This window comes from Mya arenaria, chromosome 12, assembly GCF_026914265.1.
Source record: "Mya arenaria isolate MELC-2E11 chromosome 12, ASM2691426v1".
Taxonomy (NCBI): Eukaryota; Metazoa; Mollusca; class Bivalvia; order Myida; family Myidae; genus Mya; species Mya arenaria.
In genome coordinates this window covers 11,428,211-11,456,057 of record NC_069133.1, presented here as the reverse complement: position 1 = coordinate 11,456,057, position 27,847 = coordinate 11,428,211, and the positions used below count along the sequence as shown (strand labels likewise).

The following is a 27,847-nucleotide window of genomic DNA, read 5'->3' as shown; positions in this document are numbered from 1 at the left end:
ATTAGGGGATAATAATATGCACTTTATAAAAAAGAAACAATTAGCAGGGGCATCTTTAACAGAGACACCTCAAAATAGTGGTATTTCCACCCAAAATTTAGATTTAAACCAATCTGTGACTGATCAACTTGCTCGTGCAGAGAAATTAACCTCTCTAAATGGTGACGATAAATTATCTTCCACATCAAGTTCATTGTTATCACCTGTGTCTAATTCATCTGAACCAGAATTAGTGGCAGGTAGTCGAGACTTCAAAAGTAACACAACCTCAGGCGTAAGTTCACATAGTACAAACTCTTCAAGCGTGTATTCTCAGGAAGAACGTTCACAGTCACGAAGCAGTGACAGCAGGTGTAGTTCAGGACTCAGTGGGGATGAAGCCCGTCGACCTGGTTCCAGGGTCGATGATTTGAAAAGTGTGAAAAGTAGTCCAGCTTCAAGCCCATTGATAGTTGACAAAAGTGAACCATTGCAAATATACCGTGATCCAGAGTTAATGAGCAAGAATCCGGTGAGAAGTAATGTACCCAGTATGCATAATTCTCACAAGTCTTCATATCCTGCATTACATCAGCCAGTTCCAACTCAAGCTTCTCGACCATCAAGTGTAGGCATGACTTCCACGCCACTTTCCAGTGGTCTGGAGCGCCAGTCACGGACTCCTGTGATTCCATCAGTAGCGTACCCAATGTCAGCCCTTGGAGCGAGCCTACCCCCGGGGGCTTCACTATCAAGTCTGATGCCTCCAGGGCTTCACCAGCTGGACCCTGCAACCCTGGCCCTCCACCAGCAGTTTGTACAACAGCAGCACCTGGCTGCCGCCCTAAGCCAGCAGTACAATAGTGCCCTTTCCATGTCCTACCCTCCTCGGGGTACGGGCTCGCTCACCAAGGCCCAGCTGGAGCACCTCTGGCAGCAGAAGTACCCGTCTCTGCCCGTACCCCCACCCTGGCTCCTTGCCAAGCAGCATGATGAGCTCGTGGGCAGTATGAGGCTACTTCATGAACAGGAACAGCTGGAGAGGGAACGCATGGAACGGGAAAGAAGTATGCATGAACGGGAACAGAGGGAGCGGAAGGAACGCGAGCGGAGGGATCGGGAACGCATGGAGAAAGAGAGAATGGACAGGTAGGATTTGAAACAAAAAAATTGTAATTCTTTGCCGCTAATTTTAAATCTGTGAATGATGATATAAATGCTGATTACCTTAAGCAAGTTTGAAGGTGTTCACATATTCCATGTAGAACATAGGGACATGGGATTGTCATCGTTCTAATTTAACCGCACCGCGTCAGCAAATTTGCATTATGTTATGCTTATTAATGAAAAAAAAAATCTATACTCTTCTACCGACATTAAGATAATAAGACATCTGTTGCTTGTGATGGTCAAATTGCATATTCAATTATGTAAATAAACTTCTCAATGCTGGTGGCACATTCATTAGTTAACAGATGGGAGAATCTTTTTTAAACTAAAAAATGATGTAATTTGCATCAAATTTCTGTTCACAAACGCATCGGCTAACAGAAATTAGCATTCAAAAGAAATACTCGTAGCTACTTTTGACTGTAATAAAACGGCAAAAACACTTGATATTGTCATTGTGTAGGAAATGAGAACTTCAATTGCATCTCATTAATTATTATGTTCCGTTTTTCACTTCATTTACGTGACAATCTGTCATTTTCAAGTGCAAACATATTTTGAAACAATGGCTTATTCTCGTCACAATAACTGCACAATGTAAGCAAGTAAGTGGCAATATCTTTTTTAAAAATATAAAAAAATTCATTGTAAGAGGATGGGGTTCCCATGTAATTGAGAGCGTGGCCTGCAAAATAGAGAATATAGTGCTGAAAAGAGTCCTTGAGACTGTTTACTTAAAAAGTTGAAAGGCGTTCAAGCTGAAAGGCCTTTTTATATCTGTGTTCATGACTTCATATTTATCTTCCTGCTTTATCTCGCGATTTGAAAATTCAAAACGGGGCTGTTGAATAGACCGAGTCTACCCTTTTATAGACATAAATGATGTGATTACTATGGGGTCTAGTAATGCTCATGAAGGAAATCAATGGCACACCAGGCTAGTATCTGGTATTATAACACCCCAGTGAATATTATCTGGCCGCCTTCATTTCCCCCCACGACCTTCACCTTGCTTCACTATTGATCAGTCTTACGCTACAGTCGCCATCTTGACAGAAAGCTTTTGTGCAAATTGTTGCAAGTTTTAACTTTTGTTGTTGGCTTTGAATACAGGTAATTAATCATTTTCTTTTCTTGTTAACATTGCCATGATGTTGTGCATGTTTAAGAAGGGTGTTTTGATGTATTTTCATTGTTAGACTCATTTCTCATGTACAGTAGGTCATACTTTTTACTTTGCCAACGTTAGCTTTCAACAATGAAGAGGAATATGTGATTATTTTCTTACAAGCTAAGCTGCAATCGGCTTGTATCCAATCTAGGATAATATTGGCTTTGCATAGATTTATGTTTGATTTATTCATGGTACATGACTTTGTATTAACATAATGCTGGTGTATTTATTTGTTCAATGAGATGAAATGAAAGGTTGAATTGTGAAATCTTGGCTCATATTTCAATGTCAAAAATATTTGTTATCAGTTTGAAAAGTTATCATGAAAAGATATGGCAGAAATAAAATAGATTTTTTGTGGTCTTGTCATTTGACTCTTACACAAAATGTCGCATGATTTTATCACAGTTTTTCCTAATGCAAGCCAGCTAATCCCATTGTACTGTAGTATTTGTGCATGTGTTTGTAAATGTACATTGAAACAGATAGCTTGTGAAGGGATTATTTTTGCTCCACTGCACTCAGCTATTCAAACAGGTTACTGTGTGTACATGTATCAGACAGGTTACTGTGTACATGTATACATGAATGGGTGGCCACATGGCTGGCTTTTCAACTGGAGATTAGTCATATCACATGTGCGTTGAATGGTATAATTCTTTTGATTTTAGCATGCTAAAATGAAAACAAGTTAGTGAAATTGGTGACTAAATTTTAATGTTCAATAGGAATGTACATTATTTTTTTATCAAAGATGTGGAATATAGTTTTTTTGCAAAAGATCATTGGTTTGTCATTTTAGAGAGCGCAGAGAACGGGAAAAAATTGAGGCAGAACGTGCAGCGGAACGGGAAAGAGCTGAACGGGATAAACAAGAAAAAGAAAGGCTGGAAAGGGAGCGCTTGGAGCGGGAACGGAGTCGTATCTTAAAGGAAAGTGCCGTAGACCCGCAGTCTGCTGTTGACCAGCACTTTGACAAGTCCCTTCGCCAGGCTAGCCAGCGGGTAAGTGGATGGTGCTTTCAAGCTTAGCATTGCTAGTTGTAATATCAATGGTTTTAATGACTAAGAATTAACTTATTAACTTAAGTGGAATAACAATAGTAAATCTTTGTCAAGATCGTTTTATTATTTCTTTTTAACTTATCACCTTTACAAGGTTGTTAAAAGGTTGTGAAACCTTGCTTAACACAAACAGTAACATTTATATGTTTGCCTGGGGCAACTAGACTATAGATTTTTTATGCATAACAAGTACAGAAAATGATAATTGTTGCTTAAGATTTAATAGTTGTTGACAATTAAAAAGTCAATCTTACCAATGCCAAAGGCATTGTTATGACTTGTATTCTGATGAAATAGTGTTGATTGTAAAAAACTAAAAGTGCAATATCTACTGTCTTTTATGACCTTGTCATATAATATATTCTACCAGCAGGAAACTATTTGTTTTCATGACTAATGATATTGTTTACTGTAGGTTAACCACACATCTATTTCATTGCATGCATGTTGACTGTTTAAATCTGTGGCCAATTGTATGAAATCGATTAATTCTTTGGTTTTGATAAAATTACTCCAAATGTTTAATTGATCATTGATTGGTCAATTACTTTTGACCAATCAATTACGCTTTTGTGTGCAAACTAGCCGAAAGATAACCTTTGAAAAATATTACCCAGTTTTATTCAATTAGCTACTGGTTATTAAGTCATTTGATGAGTCAGAAACAGATTTTCAATTTCATTGGAAAGGAAAATCGATTTTGAAATAAGGTTACTGAGTTAAGAATCCATTCAGCAAATTAATATCCCCCCTTGTTCATTTCTCACAGTGATGAGAAAATTGGAGGAATAATCTGATCAAAGTTGAAGGTCACAGTCCTTTTAGGATCATATTTGGTGGAAAGACAGATAAGGCATAACCAAATTTGAATAATTGGTATTGATCATGTAAAAAAGGAACAATGACTCAATTATTGCTATGGGGAAAAAGGGGGGAATGTTGCAGTGTGCATATGACCTTGAATGACTTGAATGTCAAGTGTAGGAGTGAGTAACAATTACAGATGACTGGTTCACTCTTATGGTGCATTTAACAATGCATGTAAATTACAAAGGCTTGACCGGTTCACATGCTACATACAATAATAAGTTTACGGGCGTCTTGATGTGCAAAATTTAAAAGATTAATCATAAAAGTAGACAGACCGAAATCAGGTTGTTTGAAAATCTTACACAGGGCAGATGCTGAGACTGTGTTAGAAGGGCATGTTAAGGTTTGCTATGTATTTGCATATAAAGAACTGGAAGTCGCTATCTAACCAAGGACCCCAGTCCGGAATGCAGGACGGATACCAGTATACATCTAATACTAACTACCGCCCTAAATACACGGTAAAAGTCAGCACAAACCAACCGCTCAGTGTCTATCAGTATTTTTGTGTTGTTTCATTAGAGAAAAAAAATCTGCCAAAGTGGATGTTTTGTGTGTTTATTCAGCATGGCTTTACTATGAATCGGCATGAAATCCTGTTTAATCTTTCTCTTGTTGCAAATGTTATTCCTTTTATGACCCTATTTTGATCACTGTGCAGCTGCCCAGGAAAATTTATGACATCTTTCATACTTTAGTGACAGAAATCGTGTTGTCATATTGAAAATTCCTCATCTTCTCTGAACACGGCCTTAAATGTCATGGTTAAAAACAGAAGCAATTGTGCTAACCTATCTTTCATAAGGCATCATATTTCTGTGTAGCGTGTTGCAAAATGCGAAACAATAATAACAGTTGTTAGCGTATATGAGTGTTTTATAGGAAAAGCAATAAATATTTTATATTTTGCGCGAGGTCAACCTGATTTTCATGAGATTATATATTGCCAATAAATGTTAATGATCGACTGTAAAAACCAGTCTAGTGTCACTGTTTTACATGCAAAATGAATATCAAATTTCCTTGATAAATAGCACTCATGTTATTAGTGATGACGTCAATCGGAACAAAAAATAGCCTTTTATATAGCTCACCGCGAATTGATTACTTTCTTTGTTGTAAAATATTTACTATTGTTATGTTTGTAAGTCCGATAGCTGTTTATAGAATGATCTTGCGTTACAAAGTAGATTTGTTAGTAGTTAATCTGCTGTATAGATATTGGGAAACTTGTTTTTACTAATGTTATATTATTTATGAGAATGGTCTGTGTCTTGGTTCTAGCATCTAGTTTATGCAAACATATATCACTGTATAAGACAGACTTGCCCCTTTGATCTTTACACTTTTTTCCTTCTGTAATTTAACGCACCTTGACCTAACAATTAGTCTATTTCTTACACTATGACCCGCTAGTTTTTGACCATGTGACTTCACATGTTTCCTCTATCTCCTTACAGGCTGCTCAGACGGGTATGTGGCCCCAGCCGTCCATCACCCTGGGTACGGGGAAGCCCAAGACAGAGCACCCAAGCCCCCACCACCCCGCCCATCCCTCGCCCCAGCACCTTGCCACCATACAGGGCGATATACAGCCAGAGCAGAAAATTAAACAGGTATTTTTCATTGGTCGAAGTTAGCAGAAGACTGTAGTCCCTAATTGATGGCTTGTATATTTATTTATTTCCAAATTAATGGAAGTTTTGTATAAATGCGCAGTACCTAGTTCACACAAATGTGGTTACAAACATCTATGGAAATATGTCATGTCAGGGTCATCATTATCATGGTTGTCACACGGTTTCTAGTGTGCTATTATGATTCATACTTCATTAAGTTAACCAAGTGAAACTTGGAACCAATATTCAAGTGCTTATTTCTGTAAGTTAGTGAGTTTGCACCAAATGTACATCAACTTAAACGAACACTTGATACGTTCATGTGACGGCTTCACTAAGCACAGAAATAATATCCCCTACAGACATTAATTGTAGCTTAAAATACCAAGCCTACGAAATATAAGATTTGTGAGTGATCCTTAAGTAGTAGTCTTGAAGAATTTCAAAGGTTGAATAAGTTAAAAGAAGTATGGCTGATTTAATTGCCAGAGTTGACAGTCGAATATGTTGGCATAAAATGAAATACTGGAGATAGGGTACATGGGAATCCTACATGTTTGGCTTTTTTCGTTAAATGTGGGTGGAATCATAATTATGAAGTTTACATTAAGACTAGAATCAATCGATGAATTGCTAGGGAAAAGTGCAGGTATAAAATCAAACACTGCATTTTCTATTGATTAGTCAAGAAAATAATGCGTAACATTACATTGATAATGGTTGAGATTGCCTGTCTAATCCATTAATGGATTACTGAAATTGATTGAGCAGCAAAAAAATAATGCAGCTGTTTTTTTTTTTATGTTTCGTAGTTGAATACATTTCCAGTGGTAATGAATGATCAAAAGTGAAATTTAAATTTAAATTTAACTGCTGTTTGAGATTGTATTACATTGTTCTTGATTGCCTAAGTGTTAGGTTTTCTTCATCTGTATGTAGGTTGTGAAATGTTCTCCTGAAGAAATTCTCCGATAATTGTTTGTCCTTTCGATTATTGTTTGTCCTTTAGGGAGATATTGTAATGACTTGCCATGTGGAAATGGCTGGAGTCTTTAAGAGGTCAATGGCTTTCGGTCACAAAGAGCTATCAGATTTAATCCATTTCGCTGGTTGAATTATTGACATCTTAATGGGTCTGGTATTGATCTGTAACAGAGAAAGGAACTTCTAGTGGTTTAAATAATCTTTCAGATTAGTTTTGAAAGTTAAAAATAGCTCTTCCATTTGAGTTCTAATGTTCTTAAGTAGACTGAGGCCTGTATTTGTCATTTCCATGGAGAATATTTTTTACCAAAGTGTCATTTGCATTCCTCATGTTGCTACGGAAATGAGAAGATGTCCTCTGATTGGTTATCAGGAAAACTGCCAATCTCCGTTATAAAGATTCCTGTAAAAGGTCTTGATTGCACATTACATTTCTGGGAAAAAGTTGTCTAAATTCTACATGTAAATCAATTGTAATTTTGTTCTAGAAAGTAGTGTTTAAATAGAGAGAGCACTTTATACTTAAAATAGGAATGTAATAGTGAGTAAATATCTGTAAAGGTTGGACTGTTGGATTAAATGATGAAATCATACCTTCAAAACTGCACGTTTTCTCTTTGTTATGAAAGAATTAGGCCACACAACAAATCAATTTTATCTAGCATATCAGTAAGGAACATCTTGCAAGACACTCATGATGAAGCAGGTATTCAAAAGACTGATTGTTCTGCTGTTAATAAATACTTTCTTGAACTAAAACCAATTTATCTGTGGCTGATAAGAAATTTTATGACATTGTGTTTAAATATGAACTTCGTTTACGTTTATTACCATACATACATGTACTTTGTTCTCTTTCAGGAGCAGCAGCTGGAGACTGACGGGAAGATAGCGGAGATGATGCGTCGACAAGAGGAGATGGTCCACCGCAAACACAAGGAACTCATGTACCAACAGGAAGAGTTCATCAAGCAACAGCAGCAGCGTTACCACCGCCGTGGGGATGAGAAACCAGACATAAAACATGACGTGAAGCCCTCCGTGTACCCAGGACACATTCAACCCAAGGTGGAGCCCGGCAATGTGGCAGGCATTAAGCAGGAAGTGGGTACGGCAAGCTTCAGCTTGTATGGCTACCAGCCGGAGAAGTTTTCATACATCTCGGCGGATCAGTTGCAATCTTATGAACATTCAAAACTGGGGAGGTCACAGTCACCAAAGAAAGGGTTATCAGTGCCACCTCCCTTGATAAAAGACACAAAACCCCACAGTTCTGTGATAGTAGAAAACAAGCGTGAGACTGTAAAGTCATCCAGTCCTCATGGCGGCCACTATCCGCCCTCCCACATGTCTCCTCACCCCCAGCCAAAGCCGGCCCATACCCCTGAAAGAAGCATGGACAGGCCTCGCTCCAGCAATTCCAGCCCTGGGTCCCATGGCATGAGCCCAGCCCTGGCCCACCAGCATAATCTCATAAGGGGTGACCCTTCCCGGCAACCCACTTCAAGATCTCAAAGCCCGCTACGGATTGCGAGCCCCCAGCAGCTCTCTGCTGCAGTCATGCAGCCTATGGACTATCGCTGTAGCCCAAATGTGAATAAAAACCGAGGCAGCCCAGGCTCCAACACGAGCCCACACCATTCTAGTTCAAATTCCGCAGCATTCTCCCCAGCAATAGCCCAACCCCCAGTGTCATTACCTCACTCAGTTAGTTACACATATGGACTAATCACACAAGGACTTGTTCCTAATCCCATCTATTCCACTAATTCCAAGAACCCGGCAGAGTCTCAGAGAACAGTTTCTGTGACGGGCACTGCCCAGGTACCTAGAGCTGCCCAGTCGCCCAGCTTCAGCCCCCAGGGTCAAACAGGGGGCACAAAGAGAAAAGGGCAGAAAGAGGGGGCGACTAGGAAGAGACAGAAGGGTGGGGATAATCAGTCACAGTCAAGCAACAACCCTCTCAACTTGACTGTCCCAAATACCACACCACAGATAGTCTCTAATCCCTCGCCCTACACCACAAGTAGTGGAAACACTCCATCATCAGCAATGCATGTGTCACAAGCTAACCCTGGCACAGCCACAACTGTGACACAAGTGGTCAACCATAGACTTGGTGGTCTTACAGGGTTCATGGATAGTTTTAAATCATTTGTTGAGAACACTGTTCAGAATGCTTTCATGTCTGACCCTGACCTGGCAAAGAAAGACGGGCAGATGAAAAAGCCGACTCCAGAGCAATTAAAAGAACTGGAACAGCAGTTTGTTGCTCAGAAAGGCCAGCCATACAAACCCAAGTCAAGTCTGGAACGGTCGAGTACTCCTGTCACAGCACAGCAAGCCAACACCAGTCAGGAGGGGGCTGCAAATCTTCCACATAACGCCAGTAGTTCCAACCTTTTCTTGGCCGATACTCGACCGGCAAATGGACAAGTGGATACAGATAGTGACACTCTCAGTGCTCCCAGCCCTCCCCCTCACTTAAAACAAGACGGTAATAACACAACACAAAACAAACCCGCTGCCAAACACCCTAATCTGAAGAAAGCCTGGTTACAAAGGCATTCAGAGGATGACAAAAATGTGACCAAACCAGGAAACCCACTCCTGGCCACCCCAAATTCCAACCCAGTAATGTCGGACGGATCTAGTGGTAGTCCGACTGGGGAGGATAAAGACAATGTGAAAACTTGCTATGTGAACTGTTCCTACATATCACCAAGTAAGGACGGGGGCTCTAAATCGCCCATCAGTTCACTCCAAGGGGCCGTCCCTAACGGTCCAACAGAAGGCAAGGAGACCCCACCAGCTCTACCCCCAGCTCCAACAAATGATGGCGAGTCAACGACATCCGCATCAGAAGCAGAGACAACACAGGTGTGTAGTAATATTTATTTACGTTCGCCTAATTAGCTGGAATTAAACAGCCAAGTTACTGAGAGGAGTGCTTGTAAACACTGTAGATTTTATGGCTTGTTAGATCAGCTCTAACCACAGCCTTCTGTTATTTTATGAAAAAACACTAAACCACTGAGTGATGTAAAAAAAAAAAAAAATTCATCCATATTTGTTATGAATGTCTCTAAATTTTGATTTTAATGGACTTGAAAATTTATGATGGATTGTGCTTTATGGTGGAAAGTTTTTCTTAATTCATTTAGCAGGGATAAAAAAACAAACAAAAATTATCATCCTTAATCATGGGCATAAATGTGCATTTAGATCATAATTAAGGCGTTCGGAAAAATAACATCTTGTACATTACCATAACTTATTATCTTGTTCATTGAAATCAATTGTGAAGACAAAACTATTATAGAAATAATGAAGTATTGAATGTAGGGCACTTAGCATTTATTTTCATTGGGGAATTATGTATGAGGAGGGAGGGGGGGATTTCAGGTTGATGAACAGGGAGATTACAAAAATTCTTTATCTCGGTGAAGCTGTTCTCCATATTTTATTTGTACAGGTACTTAAGCTTGGCTGTGTTTTGTTATTGTAATTGATGTTTTTCCTCATGCATGTTGAAAGGTGTTGATGGCTGTTCTAAATAACAAGGATGTATCCTATTCAACTGAGATAACATTTACAGTGTTAGATCTAGAAATGTCAAGGTCGCATGAATAAAAAAAACGGGTTGTCTGAACTTTTGTTACTGTTCATGTTAACATCCACAATATTTATATGGTCAAAACATTCATAGGTCAATCAGTGCAGCATTTAACAAAAAATGTTAATACAGAGGATGGCTATAAAACTTGTCATAAATTGAATTTTTGTTTACAACTATCCAATCGTAACTGTTATGTTCCATTTTGGTTTTTTACATTCTTGCAAAAATGTTTTCAGAACCCTGACGGTGGACCAAATGGTCGTAAGCGAGTAAAAAACAAGAAGGAGAAAGCTGTGAACCCAAAGAAAGCTAAGCTGGACCAACCCACAGAGGAAGTCAGCGTCAACAGCACGGCCATCGGGAAGAAAAAGACAAACCGAAGGAGCAAGGATGCTGCAAAAAATAAGGTACTTCAGTCCCTTTCTTAGACAAAAACATTAGGATTTAGGCTGTAAATAATATGGAAATCAGTCAGCTCATCTCTCTCATATTAAACACTTTGGGAGAAAGGGTGTCAATAATATGGAAGTCAATCAGCCTCTCTCTCATCTATCGAAAGGTTGTGAATTATATGGAAGTCAGCCTTACGTTGGGAGAAAGGGTGTGGAGTTTAGGAAAATTGTTTGGCTGGTTCCCAAGTCATCTGTCTACTCATACAAGTAGGACCAACTTGTTTCCAAGAAATAATGAAGTGACAATGTTTGAATTCCATTTCAATTTAGTTATTTCTCAAATGCCATTGTTTTCCCTGAGTAAACCTGCAGAAATTCTAGTCCTGGGTGTTTTGCCCTGCTTCATCCTTTCTGTAAATAGGTTTTTGTCATTGGCTGTTAATGTGTTAATATATTTCTCAACTGTTAATCATACAGTTAGCAACTCACGGAATGTGTACTATTTGTGTCTACTAGAAAACAGCTTGTGTTAACTAATGACATAACAGAAACCTTGGAAACATCTATCTTCGGTTCCCTGATATTTATGGGTTTGTACTGGCATTGAAGCATTGTAAGAACCAGCGGGAGAAAGGCCGATGCCATATGGTTTCCATCAGCTTTCCTATGTAATGAGCATCAAATGTAAACACTTCGCTTACTTCCAGGAAATCCTCTCATTGCCTGAGAAACAACCCACAAACTCCCATAAAAATCTCATAACATCATGCCAGAAATCTTGTTTCTTTGATAAGATTCCTAATGAAGTGTCTGGTTCTTAAAAGTGGGTAAATTTTTAAACTGCTACACCGCTTTACACACCTAAGCTTTCTTAAGTGAATGCATCTTTATCTTTTCAATTGCATTCAAATTCTGATGAATGCAGCATCTTTGGAATTCCTCTGATAGAACACATTTAGTACACGTTTACCGCATGTGATATTTCATAGCAGGATATGTATGTGACGTCTATTAAACAAATGTCATTGACGCCGCTGCTGTTTAACCCTTTGCATGCTGGGTAAATTGTCGTCTGCTCAAAAATGTTGTCTGGTTTATTCTAAATTTCTTTCAATTTACTTAAAACTTCGGGGATATATTGACTGAGTTGCAAACAGCTTGGAACCTGACCAGGCTAAATTTCTTTCAATTTACTTAAAACTTCGGGGATATATTGACTGAGTTGCAAACAGCTTGGAACCTGACCAGGCGCCGAGTTAGCTGATTTTTTAAGAATAATAAATGTCTTTGGAGCATTATTATTCAGCCTTATAGGTGGTTATTCATAAAGAAAAACTACAAATAAATGTAAATATCAACATTGAATATTTTAGAATTGTCCTTCATTTGGTTTTGAAATCATTTGGTCAAGGCAACAATAAAAATGTACTGACCAAATGTTTCCATACACCGATGAACTGTAAGACTATAATGTTTAATCCTTAAGCAGTCCAGCATGTCATGCCTGGACTTGTTGCCTATAAATAATCCCCTATGAACTTATCATAGGCTTATTTGTCAGTGTTTGTTGTGTCAAAATGACCGGACATATGGGAATGAAATGTCCACATTCTGAAGGCCATGGGGGCTTGAAGTGGGTTCAGTGTGAGTTCACATTGTTGAGTTTTCAACTAGGCAAACACATAGCCATCCCATATCAGTGACAGTTAATAAATTAGGTGTCTGCATAGGTATGAAAAAAGGTCACAATGGTCATTAATCCTTGTTAGCCATGAGTATCAAATATGTGTAAGAAAATGTCCGTATTTCCTGTAGCAGTTTGTCATCTTAATGAAAACTATATTGCGTAACACCGCCAACTTGATTTACATTGATGACTTCAACTCCGTTTATCTAGCCATATTAATAGTTTTAAACCTATATTATTGTTTTATTGATACTTGTGAGCCATCAAATCCAATATCAATTCTAAATATAAGCTTTCAAAGATTGCAAATGTTTAACATTACCTTCATTGATTGCCAAAAAATTGCAAATTTTATGCATGGTTGTAGATTACTAGATATTATTTTATGTTCAAATATTTGGCAGGTAGATTACTGATTTGGCGTTCAATTGATAATAACTGAGTTTTTGTAAAATTTTATTGTGAAAATTATTATCTCATAATTTTATCTGTAGGGCCTGGCTTGACTTGTATATGTTACACCTGGTGGATTTATACAACATAAAATATGTAAATGAATTTAATGATCTGCATAAAACCAAATGTCCCTAAAGGCATTTTAGACTAATAAATATCATTTATCAAATGTAAGTTGACAGATTTTATGATATGACTAGGAAACTATTTTTTATGATGCATCATTTAGATAACTTTGAGATGCCCCCTCAATTGTTAAAAAACATTGCGGCTGTTGTTTTGAGTAGACAAAAACACAACCTGTCTGTGTTGTAAGATAATTACAGGTCTTTCCCATGTTTGCCAAACAATCTTGATCTTTATGCCTCATTCTTACATGATTGGATTCACCAAAATGAAGGTTTGTTACCTGTACTTCTGTCAAACTTAATGAGCCATCTTCAGATGTTTGAATAGTCGTTTGGTCTTGTTTTTTGCTATGTTAAACATCCTTATTGGCGTCTTAAGTGGGTTATGAAATGCGTTGATGAACATTGATGTTGGGAATTGTGTGAAACATCTAATAAGGTATCAAATTGATATGCAAAGTCCTCATTTTAGACATACATTTTACTCTTAGAGCTTAAATGTTAAACATTGATGTCTTCTTTTTTCAGGTTACCAATGACAACATGTCAGAAGAACAGATCAAGAAGATTGTTGAACACTGCAAGGAAACTGTGAAAGAGAAAGAATCCAAGCCAACAGAAGAGGCGTATGACAAAAAATATGACTTTGAGTCTGGTTCTGAGCAGAAGTCTGACAATCCTGTAGATATGGAAACCAGTCCAGCAGAGGAACCCCAAGAAAATGAATCTACCAAAAAGAATGAGAAAAAAGAACGCAAGAAAAATAAGGAGAAGAAAGAAAAGAAGACAAAGAAGGATAAACAGCTGAAAGAAAAGAAAGGGGAGAAAGTTGTGGATAAGATGGAAGAGGATATTGTAGAAACCATTGAAAATGTTTACCAGCCTCCGCCTTCTATACTGAAGGAAACAGAGATGAAAGGTATGTAATAAGATTATGTTGCACTCTTTTACACAAATCAGATAAAGTGATTGATAATAAATTTTCTAAGGGTTAAATACTTAAAAGTGCCACTATTGAACTTATTTTATTGCAAAAATTGAAGTGTGTATACTCTACTCCCTTGGTATGTTTCTGATTTACTGAACCAAATATTTAATATTACAGCCCAGCAAGCAACATTTTCCAAACCATTGGTGAAGCTGTCAGATGCCGACTTGCGGAAGACATGTGAACCGTTTCTTCAAGATGGTTCATGCAGTGAGGTCACGCCCAAACTGATGAAGTGTCGCGAGTGCCGCATGACCCCAACACAGCGAGGGAAAACTGTACCCAACATCTTCTGCAGATTCTATGCATTTAGAAGGTAAAATACATCTGAGCTCAGTAATTTTTGGAAATATTATTACCGCCTGTGCCTTGCAAATTGGGGAAAAAAAGTCAGATTGGGAAAAATACAAAATCAGATCAAAATATCAAATATAATGGCAAATAAACATGTTTTCACCTTTTTAAGCACACTATATGCAGTGAAAGAGTTAATCTTGTCAAGATTTTGTTTATTTTTCAAGAAATTCATTGCTTTTTTATTCACTAACATAATGTGCATTTTTCAATTTGGGATTATTTTTTTTTATCAAATTGGGAAAAAAATATAATTTTTTGGGAAAAATTGGCATTTTTTCTCAAGGGGAAACAGCCTTTAGAAGGCAGTAAGTTGCACCAAATAAAATTACTGGAGGTGTGTAATGATATTAGTCTCATCTAGATGTTGGTTCTAGATAATGCATCAAACTGGGTCAATATGAAATCTGAATAAGTGACATGGGAAAACTGAATATTATTACTCAAAAGCAAAAGATTGAAGTTAACTATTGTTTTGTCTTGAAATCATTTTACTTAAAACAATAATACGTTTAACTTGCATTGTCTTTGTCATTACATTGATGACCTGCATCATCTGAATGGAAGTGGATGAATCACATCATTAATGCACTGATTAATTACGTGACTGAGGCCACCTGACTGTAAACGTACAATTATGTGACTGAAACCACCTGACTGTAATACATTCAGTAACATGACTGAACCCAGCTGAGCGTAAAATGTACAATGTCTTGTTCGTTGTAAAACTAAGCATTGTTCAATAGACCCAATTTAAAACACACTTTTCAGTTATGGCTAAACATGTTGAGTTCTGTACATAATTTTATTATCAATTTTGACATGAAACATGTTACTGGGTGTGACAGAGATTACATATGTCAACATTACAAATCCTGGTCGTTATCAAAACCTTGAATGATTCAAGCATAGACATGGGGAAGATAAAGTTAATAAAGAGTAGATTTCTTGATCATATACGGTACCATGTCATGTCATGGTCGCTGTAAAGAAGATTTAAAATGAATTTGATCATTTACCTAACAGATCTTTTAACTTAGTTTTTGCTATCAATAACAAACTTGAGCTAAAGCGGAACTTAAACTTTATTCCTTGAAATAAAAACAAGACAAAAAAACTTTGTCAGATCTTGATAAATGGGTATTATTAGTTAAAGTTTTTGCCTTGTTAGATATAAGCTCAACATTCTTCTCAATTTCGCTCATAAATGTCATAACAAAGTTTTTTCATGGATTGATAATTAACTTAAGAGCATAAAACCTAAATGACTCTGTCAAGCGTTCATGATGTGAAGTGTAAACAAGAGGATTTAGACATTGCTCACTTGAGATCTGTGCCATTGCAAGTAGTTCCCGCTATCAGAACGGAATTTATGCGTCTGGGTCAGGCTTTTAATTAAAAAAAAAATTTTGGAAACATTGATAAAGTGTTTAACTGTTACCCTTGACAGGAGTAAGGCGGTGTCTGTCTCTCATCCAAGAGGTCTTCAATACAATCTGTACCAGGGCACTTTCTCATGGTCTCTTGTACTGGTTTCTATCCAACCCAGGAATCATAAGTCATATCAGCTCTATAGCTCTGTTCATAATTGAGCTGAAAGACAAAAACTTGACTAGAAAGTGTTACTGTTACCCAGTCATCGAAATTAGTCTTTTGGATCAACAGACCCAAATTCATATGGTACTGCTTGGCATTAAATTTTTTAACAAACCTGGTTTTATAAAAACCAGAATTTTAGTAAGCCCAGAAAGCATTTCACCTGTGCAGGCCTTGTGGGCTTGTGCTTATTTCGACCACTGGTTACCTTATAAGTAATAACATATCATAAAGAAAAAAAAATGTCTAAACTATGACGTATTTCTTTACAGGTTGAAATACAGTCAACGTGGCTTTGTGACCATCGATGGTTTTTCTGAGCTCAGCGATGCAGAGCAGGACGATATTGACCCTTGGATACCCAAGTCCCCGATAATCGAACCAAAAATTGACGTGGACATGGCTCGGTTTATAATCAATCGAATTGGTGACAATTTCTGCGAGCTTGTACAACAGGAGAGAGACGCCCAGATCTGCGCAGGAGATAATGGTTGGTTCTATCAGATTATCACGTCATGTTATGGAACATCTAATCATTCCTTGCATTATAACATGAATGCATGTGATGATATTGTCCGTCTGTGTCCTTGAAAATGATTGATATTTCAAACATATTTAAGGTGTTTTGAATCTTATTCATTAACTAAATGATATTAAAAAAACTGGGTATAATTAAAGAGATTTCTTTTAATGGGTAGGATGGGAAGTAAAAACAATCCTAAAGAAGCATTTTATAGTGCATTAACCTTCTTATTGTAAGTTAAATGAAACCCAATCTTTCGTCCTGCCCCGTCTTGGGTTGCAGTTTTGTTATGAATAAATTTAAAATGCTTGATCATAGTTTGAATAATAATGAATTGGTGTTTAAATGTTGTCTACTTTTCAAATGGATAGGTTTGTTATTTCATCAGTTTAATTTCTAATGACGTGTCAATTACGTAGTCAGTTACCAGTATCCCAGCTTAAATACATAAATCATACTTCTTGAGCTTTTGGCAGTATTGTGTATTTTATGTAAACAAACATGACCTAGTTAATACAACATAATGTATTTCATAGGGGAAGGGAGATAACTTCATTTATATTTTTATGACCTGGATGTTTTCTTGTTTTATAGTCTATGACTTTGTGTACTTAAGCAGCCATCATCATTATTTGGTCATTAGAAAGTCTTAGGTACGAGCTAATAAAACCGACATGTTATGAAAAACAATCGATATACACACCTATTATATGTTCATTGAGACTAAATGGTTGTTCCCTTTACAGCTAAGATTGCGTGGAAGCGAGCGGTCACAGGGGTGCGGGAGATGTGTGATGTTTGTGACACGACACTCTTCAACATGCACTGGGTGTGTCGCAAGTGTGGGTTCGTTGTCTGCCTCGATTGCTACAAGGTTTGTCTTTGGTTCAGTTTTAAGTTAAAGAAATTGAAAGAATACGAAAGCATAGGTCCTGCAAAGCAGGTATATAAAGATAGCTAGACAACTGATTATTCATGCTTATGTAGAAGAATAAAGGCTATTCAGAATAAGATTCCTTGACCTCGCAGATAGCAGAGACTCCTGGCTCCATTTCTTGAAAAATCTTAAGCATAGCAGGCTTTCCCTTAAAAGTCTAAAAAAAACTTTAAAATGACAAGATTACAAAAATGATACCAAAATAATAATAGCGAGGTTAGCTTTGAGAAATTGGGGCCTGAAGTGGATTTGAACAGATTTGAAGTTTTTTTTTAACTATTTAATCATATTAACTGAGAAAAAAGGATCTTTATTCAAATAACTGGAAATTTTCTTTCTATAATATAACCCCATCTATAATATTACCCCATCTTCCTTACCAGGTGAAGTCCCAGTCTGGTGAAGAGTCTGACTCCGACTCGGACTCGGATGTAGGGAGCCATGGTTCGGGTGGGGGTGAGGAAGAGAAACGCAAGTGGCTCACGTGCAGTGCCAACCGTCAGCCTCACAACGTAGACAAACTCATGCTCACACAGATTATACCCTCGGATGGTGAGTTCTGATTATATTGGTGACTCTTGATATGTTAACACATGTTGAACAAGATGTTAAATAAATACTGGACACCTTTTAGGGGGGGGGGGGGAAGCGAAAGAGTTCTTTCTATTTCTGTATTTAATGCCACTTAGAACTCTTTTACTATTATCCCTTGATTTTGAGTCTTACTAATTATATGTAATAGACATTAGACTAACTGGAGTGTAACGCATTGAATGGCCGTAAATTGATATTTGAAAAATGAGTTTATGTGAACATAACTTGCATAACAAGACTTTAGGTAACTGTTTTAGCAGTCCTTGTTTTATTTAATTATATGAGCACATAGTAAAATATTCCACCTTTAAAAGTCGACAATTAAGTAATGAGTTACGGAGTTAACTCTTAACAAAGTTTTGAAAATTTGGCCCAATATTTATCAATGAAGCAGCTCTTCTTTTTGATATTTATTTAATACTAAAACAGATGTTACTGATATTCATACAAATTCAGTTATTTTAAGTATATGTATGATAAAGTCATGTGGCTGAATTACCGCATCTTAATGCGGATGATATCAAATGATAATTACCTCTTAATGCAAATACTTGTTTCATCTAATTATAATATTTATTACTATTCGCTATATTATGCTTGCTCAGAGGCCACATCATTGCATATATTTTACATCAATTCTTCATACCGTAACTTGAATGTATTTAGAAGATCTTGTGACAGCTTGCTGAAATCAGATGATCATTATAAACAGATTTGTTATAAGCCAAAATCATGTAAAGAAAATGCACCGAAGCATTTTTTCCTTCAGGCTTTGATTGCTGTAGACAGCTGTACACACATAAATGAATTGAAAAGAATTTGATTATAAAAAAAATTCTGAAGAGTCTGATTGATTAGATTTCTGAGCATTTTTACGCAGAAAAAAGGCTTGAGTAACAGAATAATGCATTGGTAGAGATTTATTTTTGGGTGAAACCTGTAATTGGGTTTCAGACAGATAATTGAATTCAAATTGATGGTGCCAGCCACTTGTCTTTTTTAAGCTTTGAAAGATATCTACACCTAGATGTGAATATTTATTTATTGCTTTTAGACTGTTGACAAAAGCCAGCCCAAAGACTTGATGTATGTGTTTGCCTAAGTTTGGGTAAAAAATAAATAAAAAATGATCGTCTGTTTCAGCTTTATGGGAAGTTGGCCGACTGGTGCACGAAGTTAGAGACAAGTGGGGTATGGCAAAAACCTGCCCATGCAGTCCAAAGGTGAATGCCAAGAAAAACGGCATTAAAAACGAGATCTCGGAAGCCATCAAACATTTATCTCCCAAGAAGAAGCTTGTGAATGGTGTCAATAACGAGGAAGAGAAGGGTAAAACAAAGAACGGCAATATTAAAAACTCTGTGTACAATCCAGACAATACATCTCCACTTAGTCTACTGGCCGATGTGGCCTCGATGGATTCGGAGAAAACTAGGGACCGAAGTGAATCCCCTCTCTTGAATAAAAAGGGGGATGGAAAGAATGGGAAGTCGTATAATCCTATCACTGAACCTGTGTCACCAGGCAGTAGTGAGAAAAAGTTACCATCCAGTTGTTCAACTCTTAGAGAACTCTTAACGAAGACAGCAGGGGGCAAAGTGAAAAATAATTCTGAAACCAATAAGAAAAAGTCCAAAAATGTGAATTCTTCATTAAATGACATTATCAAAAATGTAGTGGAGAAAAAGACACCAAAAGACTATGAGAAGGCCGGAGAAATTCTGGCTGGAACTGAATGTGAAAAACCAATGAAATTGCTTCATTACACCCCAAAGGTGAGCAGTCACATGTTAGTTAGAGAAACACCAATAATTGTTCACAACCTCACGGAAACCAGTGTGATCTATGCGGATGTGCCCCATTCCTGGTTGTGTGATGGCCGTCTATTGCGTCTTCATGACTCCCGTCACCGTGGTAACCAGAAGATCTTCATGGAACAGTGGCGCCGAGGTCAGCCTGTGCTCGTATCTGGAGTGGACAAATACATCAACCATGACCTCTGGAAGCCAGCATTCTACACCAAACACTTTGGGGAGGTAGAAAATGACCTTATCAACTGCAGAACAAGCTGCCTGGTGGTTGGACATCCCATGAAGCACTTCTGGGATGGCTTTGGTTGTGTGGAAGGTGAGTTGACTCTATAGTTATCAAAGCTGCTGCTCTACCATACTGAATTATATCTGGAATTCATACTAATATTTATTTTTAAGAGCAAACTTATGTGAACCCATTTAAGTAAATTGAATTATTACTCACTCAATTTAGTTTGGCCCTTGAGATTTTTTCAAGGTGTCTGAGGTTGTTGCATTAGTTTTTATGTTGTTGTTTTTGTTTAATTGAATGATTTTACAGTTGAATTAAATAAAAATTGCATTAAATTTATTATTATGCACAGAAATCTAACACTTGTAAATTGTTCTATATTTAAACAATCATGTTTGCCTTTTCCAGAGCGTCTTGTAGACGAGAATGGTACGCCAATGTTGTTGAAGCTGAAGGACTGGCCGCCAGGAGACGACTTTAGTGATGTGTTGCCCCAACAGTTTGCTGACCTCATGCAGGCCCTCCCGCTCCCTGAGTATACGCGTAGGGATGGCAAACTCAACCTGGTTGCCCGCCTTCCAGACTTCCTCGTAAAGCCCGACCTTGGGCCCAAGATGTACATTGCTTATGGTGAGTTGTCGAGAATGGTGTTTGATCCATTTAGATTGATGTCTCTTGTTAGAAATGTAGATCAATTTGAGTCTCATATATTGGTAACTATATTCCTGGGTTCATTGTACTTGTATTCTTTGCGACCATGACTCTCACGCAATAAACCAGTAGTCCAAGGTCTTATATTTACATTGTTTTAAATGCATCCAATCATCTTGCTAATGCAAATGTTAAAGAAGAATGAGAAACACAATGCGTGTATGACTTGGTATTCAGAGCTTAATAAATCCCTGGTATAATATCAGTTGGTCACTTGTTGGTTACCTGGAAATAAAACCATTATTTATTGTCTTATTTTATTGTATTTTGTTGTTCCTTGGATAAGAATGTTTTTAAGTGATCAAATAATAAATAAACCAGTATTGAGGTATTCAACCAAATCTAGTCTATGAAACAACATTTGCTTTGATTGAGTGATGACATGATACTAAATTTCCTTTCTACCCCCAGGTTCCGCCCAGCACCCCCAGGAGGGCACCACAAACCTCCATCTTGACGTGTCAGATGCCACCAATGTCATGGTGCATGTCGGCTACCTGGACGAGGAGGAGCGTGGCTTTGTAGAGAAGGATGCAGAGACCATCAAGGCCATGGAGATGGCCCAGTGTGATCCCATCACCAAACGTCGCATCCGTGAGGTCCGTGAAACGCCGGGCGCTCTCTGGCACATATTTGACGCAGTTGATGCTGACAAAATTAGGGATTTTCTGAATAAGGTAATAATATATAAGTGTTCTTACTGATATTGCTTATTGATATTAAACTCAGTTGACAGTTATCGAAGTTAGGCTTTTGAATCAACAAGCCTAAATTCAAACATCACTGCATGGCTTGTGAGTTGCTACAGCTCATCTCCATAAAATTCAGTTTGGCCTGGCAAACATTTGACCAGTGTAGGGCTTTGTGGCCTGTTCTAATTGCAATTACTGAGTATAAAGAGGTTAGAAAATTGCAGAAGTTCATACTGTATTAAATCACTGAATATCAATGCAATGAGTTTTAAATTTAAAAATATATACAAAAACAGTTCTATATTTTAGATTGTTCTTTTTTCAGGTGGCTAAGGAGCGAGGAGAGGAAATCGAACAGCACCATGACCCGATACACGACCAATCCTGGTACCTAGATGAGGAACTGAGGGAACGTCTAGCCTGCGAGTACGGTGTCCTCGGTTACACCATCCTCCAGTGCCTAGGGGACGCCATCTTCATCCCTGCGGGTGCCCCGCATCAGGTTCGCAACCTCAACAACTGCATCAAGGTCGCAGAGGACTTTGTCTCCCCTGAAAACATTCACCACTGTTTTCAGCTGACTCAAGAATTCCGAGATCTCTCCTCGGGTCACTCAAATCATGAGGATAAGCTACAGATTAAGAATATAGTTTACCATGCTGTGAAAGACTCCTCCGCTGTGCTAATGGAGGCCGAACCAGAGGATTATGAGGACTGAAAGTGAAGAGAAGCCATTCTGTAGAGATGGTATTCCTGATTGTGCGGACTTAACATGGAAGTGGCCAAGTTAAAGAGCAATACACTGTCCTGGACTGGTGTTCTCGATTTTGACCTTAATACACACACACAGACTGTGACATGTGATACAGTCACAATGTTCTATGAAATTATCCAGGACTCGTTAAATGAGATTGAGAAGTGAGCAGTAAAACTGTGTACTGTGTTAAACCAATGTTTCCATCTTTATAGAGAAAAGGATATAAACGTTGAAGTGTTTTACTGCGTAACACCAATGTTTCTAACTTTTATAGAGAAAAGGAGATTACTGTACATATGCTGTACTGTGTTAAACTGATGTGTTTAACTTTATAGAGAAGAGGATTAACATAACAATAGTTTTACTGTGTTAAACCACTGTTTCCAACTTCACAGAGAAATGGGGATTAGCGTACAAGTGTTGTTACTGGCATATAAGTGCTTCAAGTTCCTGTACATTCTGTTAATGACCAAAACCAAATATTGTTAAAACTGGATTTGACTGTGCATTGTAGTCCTTGTTTATGAAGGAAAACCAATGGCTTTGCCAGACAGGACTGTGCTATGTTAGCCAACTTTGGGATTATTTTAACATTCCTTGTGATAACGATGGTAGATGTTGTTTGTACTATGACTCAAGCTTCGTGGAGTTAACCGCTTTCAAATAACTGGATTGGTAGCCATTGTATTACTAGATTACGCTGCGAATGCTGATATTTTGTGATATATAATTGTAATCGGCTAATGTGTAACCTCTTATTAAAGGGAGAGCACTTGGTTGATTTATTATCCTCCCCTTGTTTTTGGGAGCAAATATTATGTATCAGGGGGAGATAATGTTATGTTGTAATTTTCCTACTGATCTCAGTCATTTTTCATGTTATCTTGTACTCATTCTTATGTATCAAGGATTTTAACAGGTTCCCTTACTAACAGAGTAAGTAAGACACTGATTGGAAGTTTTCTGCGTTCAATATTGCAATATTTACGATAGTCATATAATGCATAGAGGAAAGATTTGTAATTGTATTACAGAAAGTCATTTAAACCTTAATTTGCTACTTATATCATTATGAGAAGTGATTTACTGGTACGCAAGGTAATCACTCCAAACCGTGCTTGTTAGAGGTATAAAATGCAGTGCTTTACATAATAATGTACTCAGTACATCGTTTCCCACCACGCGTATGAACATTCAACTTCATCGACCAATCCTCATCAAACATTGCCAAGCCTAGGAAGACTGTTGTAGGGCAAACTTGATTTGACGATTCTCACGCTAACTGTTTTTAAATCAATGTCAAGTTTCTGTCTCAACGTTCTTAGAACTTCTCACGGTCAATGCAACTTGTGTTCAGTATCAGTGTTTTAATTGTGTTAATTCTTTCATTCTTTTTTGCATTGCTTAATATATAGAATTTTTTCAATTTTTTCTCGATAAGAAATGGTATTCTAAATAGTGAGTCCACGCATTTTCTTGTTTTTTTTTGCATTGAAATATTTTGGTTTTACCTCATTTTTGTTATTGTTTGGCTTTTGGTGTAAGGTTAGGTACGTAAACGTATAAATTAGTCAGACTTTTATTGACCTTGGAGGGTTACTATATCCTTCACATGAAACCTTTAAACTTGTGCTTATTTCTGTTTTAGTAGTCGATGATGAATTATTGTATAAATTATAAATATAGCTTCAAGTTTGGTAATGTTCTTAATTGCCAAAAAAATGGAGTATTTGTTATTTCTTGTTATCTCAATTATAAGATTGTTTATCTTACAGTAGCATTGTTTAGATTGATTGTCAATCCACTTTGTTTCATATTTACATTTCATCCTTGTTATATGTAAATAAGCTATAGAGCTATTTTTATATAAAACAAATCTAGCATATACTTCCTATATAAAGGCTGTATTGTTTGCCCAGTAAATGGGGACACAATATAACACATGCTAGAATGATCTAGGTCATTTTATTGTTCTAATAAAAGATTTCTTAATGTGAAATTGCCTTGTCTTTCTTACATTTTAAATGATGACCTTTGACCTACTGACCTCAGTTACAATAGGGGTCATCTTCTGGTCAAGGGCAACCTACTTACCACTGAAGTTTCATGGTCCTATGTTAAACTCTTGAGTCATGGTATGGGCAGTTTTCATAAAACTTTTTACCTCAACCTACTGATATCAATAACAAATGTGGAAACACATAAAATGTATGTGTTTTTCATGCATCACTGGAATATAGATAGTAAATATCATGAATACATGACTTTGCGTACAGAATCACAATGACTACGTTTTAGAGGAATCAGAGTATACATTTATTCTATTGGAACAATACAGTATTTATTGGTGGGCATATTCACAATGGTATTGCAAGAGCATGTATATCATGAAGGATTGTGTTGGCGCAAAGAATTGACATGACACTGGTCTTCATTCAACCATTCAATTTACCAATCAAGAGATAAAATTGCCTCATTGAATAATACCAGGATACACGGTTTTATAATCTGTTGGATTACTTTGTCAACTTCTGACAATCAACCTTCGTCAAGTGATGAGGCAGAGCTAGGCTCACATTCGTGTCTTTGCTATGTGTGTTCCATCCAACACATTCACAGCTCAAAGGTCATCAATACCGTATTTAAACAAGCTACAGAATTGGAAAGCACTGTTGAAGGAGCTTTCATGGTCTCAGTTCAAATGTCAAGGTCACACTTTGCAGTATTGGTGATTACCGCTGGGGTATAGAGAATTTATAGCAGTTTGACTTTGTCACTGCTAAGGGGATTTAAATCGATGTTTATATTCTTGTCGAGCATCATCAAGAAATGTGCTGTGGGTACAATTCCAAAATTCTCAGCTGAAAGGTTAAGGTCAACCATTGCAGTTTTCATTGTAAGTGTATTACATATATTTATAGTAGCTAGGGCTTATATAACAGGTTTATTCAGTGAATCCTTTATGAATGTAATCTAGTCTAACCTGCAAGCTCAACGAGGCCCTTCAGAGAAAAGCATGCTCAACCCTGAAGGGTTCGACTGATCTTTTATATACATATACATGTAGTCTCCATCCACACGGAGACCTCGTTCTGCAAAATTGCATATAATTAAGTACATCAACATCCTACAAACGCACTTCCACCTACAGCGGAACACTACATTAAGAACGCACCTCCGCCTACAGCGGAACATTACATTACTTTCCCATCCGAGATGACTCGTCCCGACTCTTAGCCTGGGAAGTCGTGGGTAAGGCAACTCCGTTACGGCGGCCACCATTTTGTCACGTAAACATCGGAACAATACACTAGTATTTAAACCAGGGTTAAAATAGCCAGGGTGCTGCAGAAAAACGGACAGGATGAAAAGTGCACATTGTTTTGGGATGTGAAGAAAATCCTCATCTGAAGGTTAAGGCCATCCTTTGCAGGCTTTATAGCTTTTATGAATGTAAATCTAGGGTTTCAGTCAGGGTTTAAAAGGGACATGGTGCTGCAGAAAAGCTAAGGGTCAAGTACCTGGTACTTAAATATTATAAATTTGAAAACAATTTGTAGAAATGTGTTAAATAAAAGTTATTTTAGATTTCAACTGCCAGTTATATTAAACTGTTAGTATTTTAAAGGAACCTGGTCAAATAGCCCCCAAGACAAATAGCCCCCATTTTGGTCAAATAGCCCGCACACTTCTGGTCAAATAGCCCCCACTTGGAAAAAAATGGTCAAAACGCCCCCAATTTGGTCAAAACGCCCCCATTTTGGTCAAATAGCCCCCACTTCTTTTTTTATTTGAAATTATATTTGAAGGTAAATTGTAATGTTTTTAAGATATTTGAATGTAAGTTGTAGTATTTTTAAGATATTTGAATGTATATTTGAAGGTAAGTTGAATTTTTTTTTAAGATATGTGTATATATATCCGCATGGTCTTGGAACAACACTTGCAGCGTAACCAGAAGGCAGTGTACAGGTCCATGCAGGGACGTGTGTTCGCTGCATGGGACTTGTACAGATCTGGCGATCTGACCGACACCGGCTTGCTAAAAAAGATTCCCTCTATATATGTGCACACCGTCCCAAAAACAAATGAAACAGAAGATTAGTGACAGCTGCATAAGGACTATGTATTGACATATAATGTACATTCCCCTATCTATGTTAATGTAAATTGTATTGTACAATGAGAATACATAATACATTTTACCATACATTGTACATGTAAATGTGTATTTAAAAGATGTGAATAATGTGTAAATTATTTCAAAATTATAAATTATATATTCTTGTTGTTCCTTAATTTTGGAACGAGCCAATTTTTGCGAAAATGCATGGAAACCAGTCATATATGAATGCTGACAAAAAATAGGTCGCAGATTTTCATATTCAGGCCACTCCTTTTTTATTTTTTTGTTTAGAAGAATTTTTGGAAAAAATGTCCACCGGGTGGTCGAAAAAAAGAAAGAAAAAAAGCAAAAAAGTCACAAAACATACTCTTAAAGGGTACTCTTAAAGGGTAAAAATCAGAAAACATCATAAAAACATTGAAAATTTATATCATTTACTTGACATTCTAAATTCTTAAACTGCTATTAATGCATGTTTTAATACACTCAAAGTTCTAATTAAACACACAGTTTAAATCTTACAAACTGAGCATATAAAACATCAATGAAATTGACTATAAAACATGTATACATGTATAAACTACACTTTTTATCAAAGATACATTGAATATCACTCAGCAAGACTTGTGTTTAGCTTAAAGGGTATGCTAAAGCAAAAGTAATCAATATTAAAATAAAGAAAAACACCAAAAAACAAACTTATGACTTAGAAACATTTTAAAACGTTTGTTATTCTTACTTGGTAAAATTTTCAGATTTATTAATATACAAATAATGTTAATTACACTTCATTTTGTTAAAATAAAGGTTTAAAGGTGTTTTGGAATAACATAAGTATGCATACATACATATAAAAAAATTTAAAAAGTGGGGGCGTTTTTTAGGGGCTATTTGACCAATTTTAAAATGTTAATGGGGGCTATTTGATCAAAATGGGGGCTTTTTTACTTGGGGGCTAATTGACTTGATTTTAAATCATATTATAAGCTTTTAAACAATACAAAGAAACTATTCGAGCATTTAGTTCTAAGAAGGCAGAAGTGACCTGGTGCATATGCTGGTCTCCATGACAGCAGAGGGTTCCTACCAAAAATGAGCTTAAATTCTAGGAAGTACAATGATATGAATATTTGGGGAGTGAAGTCATATTTGTTATCCTGTGAAAGAAAGGAACAACCGCATTAGTTTCTCAATGGTTATATGATAAGGTATGGTATGAGCGGTTTGTTTCTGAATGTTTTACATAAGCTACATCATTGTATGTCCATCATTAATAAATATCTTTAATGCTGGCATAACCGGAGACCATAATACAGACCAATATATTCCATGTGTAACCCGGCTTTCCCTTCTATGCTGCAACGTAATGTGTTTTAAAATTAAA

At 37.0% G+C, this 27,847-nt stretch overlaps 1 protein-coding gene across 3 annotated transcripts; it reads left to right on the top strand.

The window, feature by feature from the left end:
• The first annotated feature begins 16 nt into the window (after positions 1-16).
• LOC128212426 (lysine-specific demethylase 3A-like) lies at positions 17-24,336 on the top strand. 3 transcript variants are annotated; one of them, XM_052917883.1, is made up of 15 exons: positions 17-1,128; positions 3,126-3,327; positions 4,626-4,718; positions 5,718-5,873; positions 7,722-9,740; positions 10,716-10,886; positions 13,671-14,061; positions 14,248-14,446; positions 16,353-16,570; positions 17,350-17,477; positions 17,924-18,092; positions 19,278-20,261; positions 20,586-20,807; positions 21,300-21,565; positions 21,906-24,336. In XM_052917883.1, exons 1-15 carry the CDS (start codon positions 17-19, stop codon positions 22,296-22,298), a joined length of 6,723 nt encoding a protein of 2,240 aa, XP_052773843.1. In that variant the 3' UTR covers positions 22,299-24,336. The 3 variants fall into 3 exon arrangements, with proteins under 3 accessions (XP_052773843.1, XP_052773844.1, XP_052773845.1); XM_052917885.1 differs by lacking the exon at positions 17-1,128 and adding an exon at positions 2,186-2,262; XM_052917884.1 differs by lacking the exon at positions 4,626-4,718.
• The last annotated feature ends 3,511 nt before the right edge of the window (positions 24,337-27,847 follow it).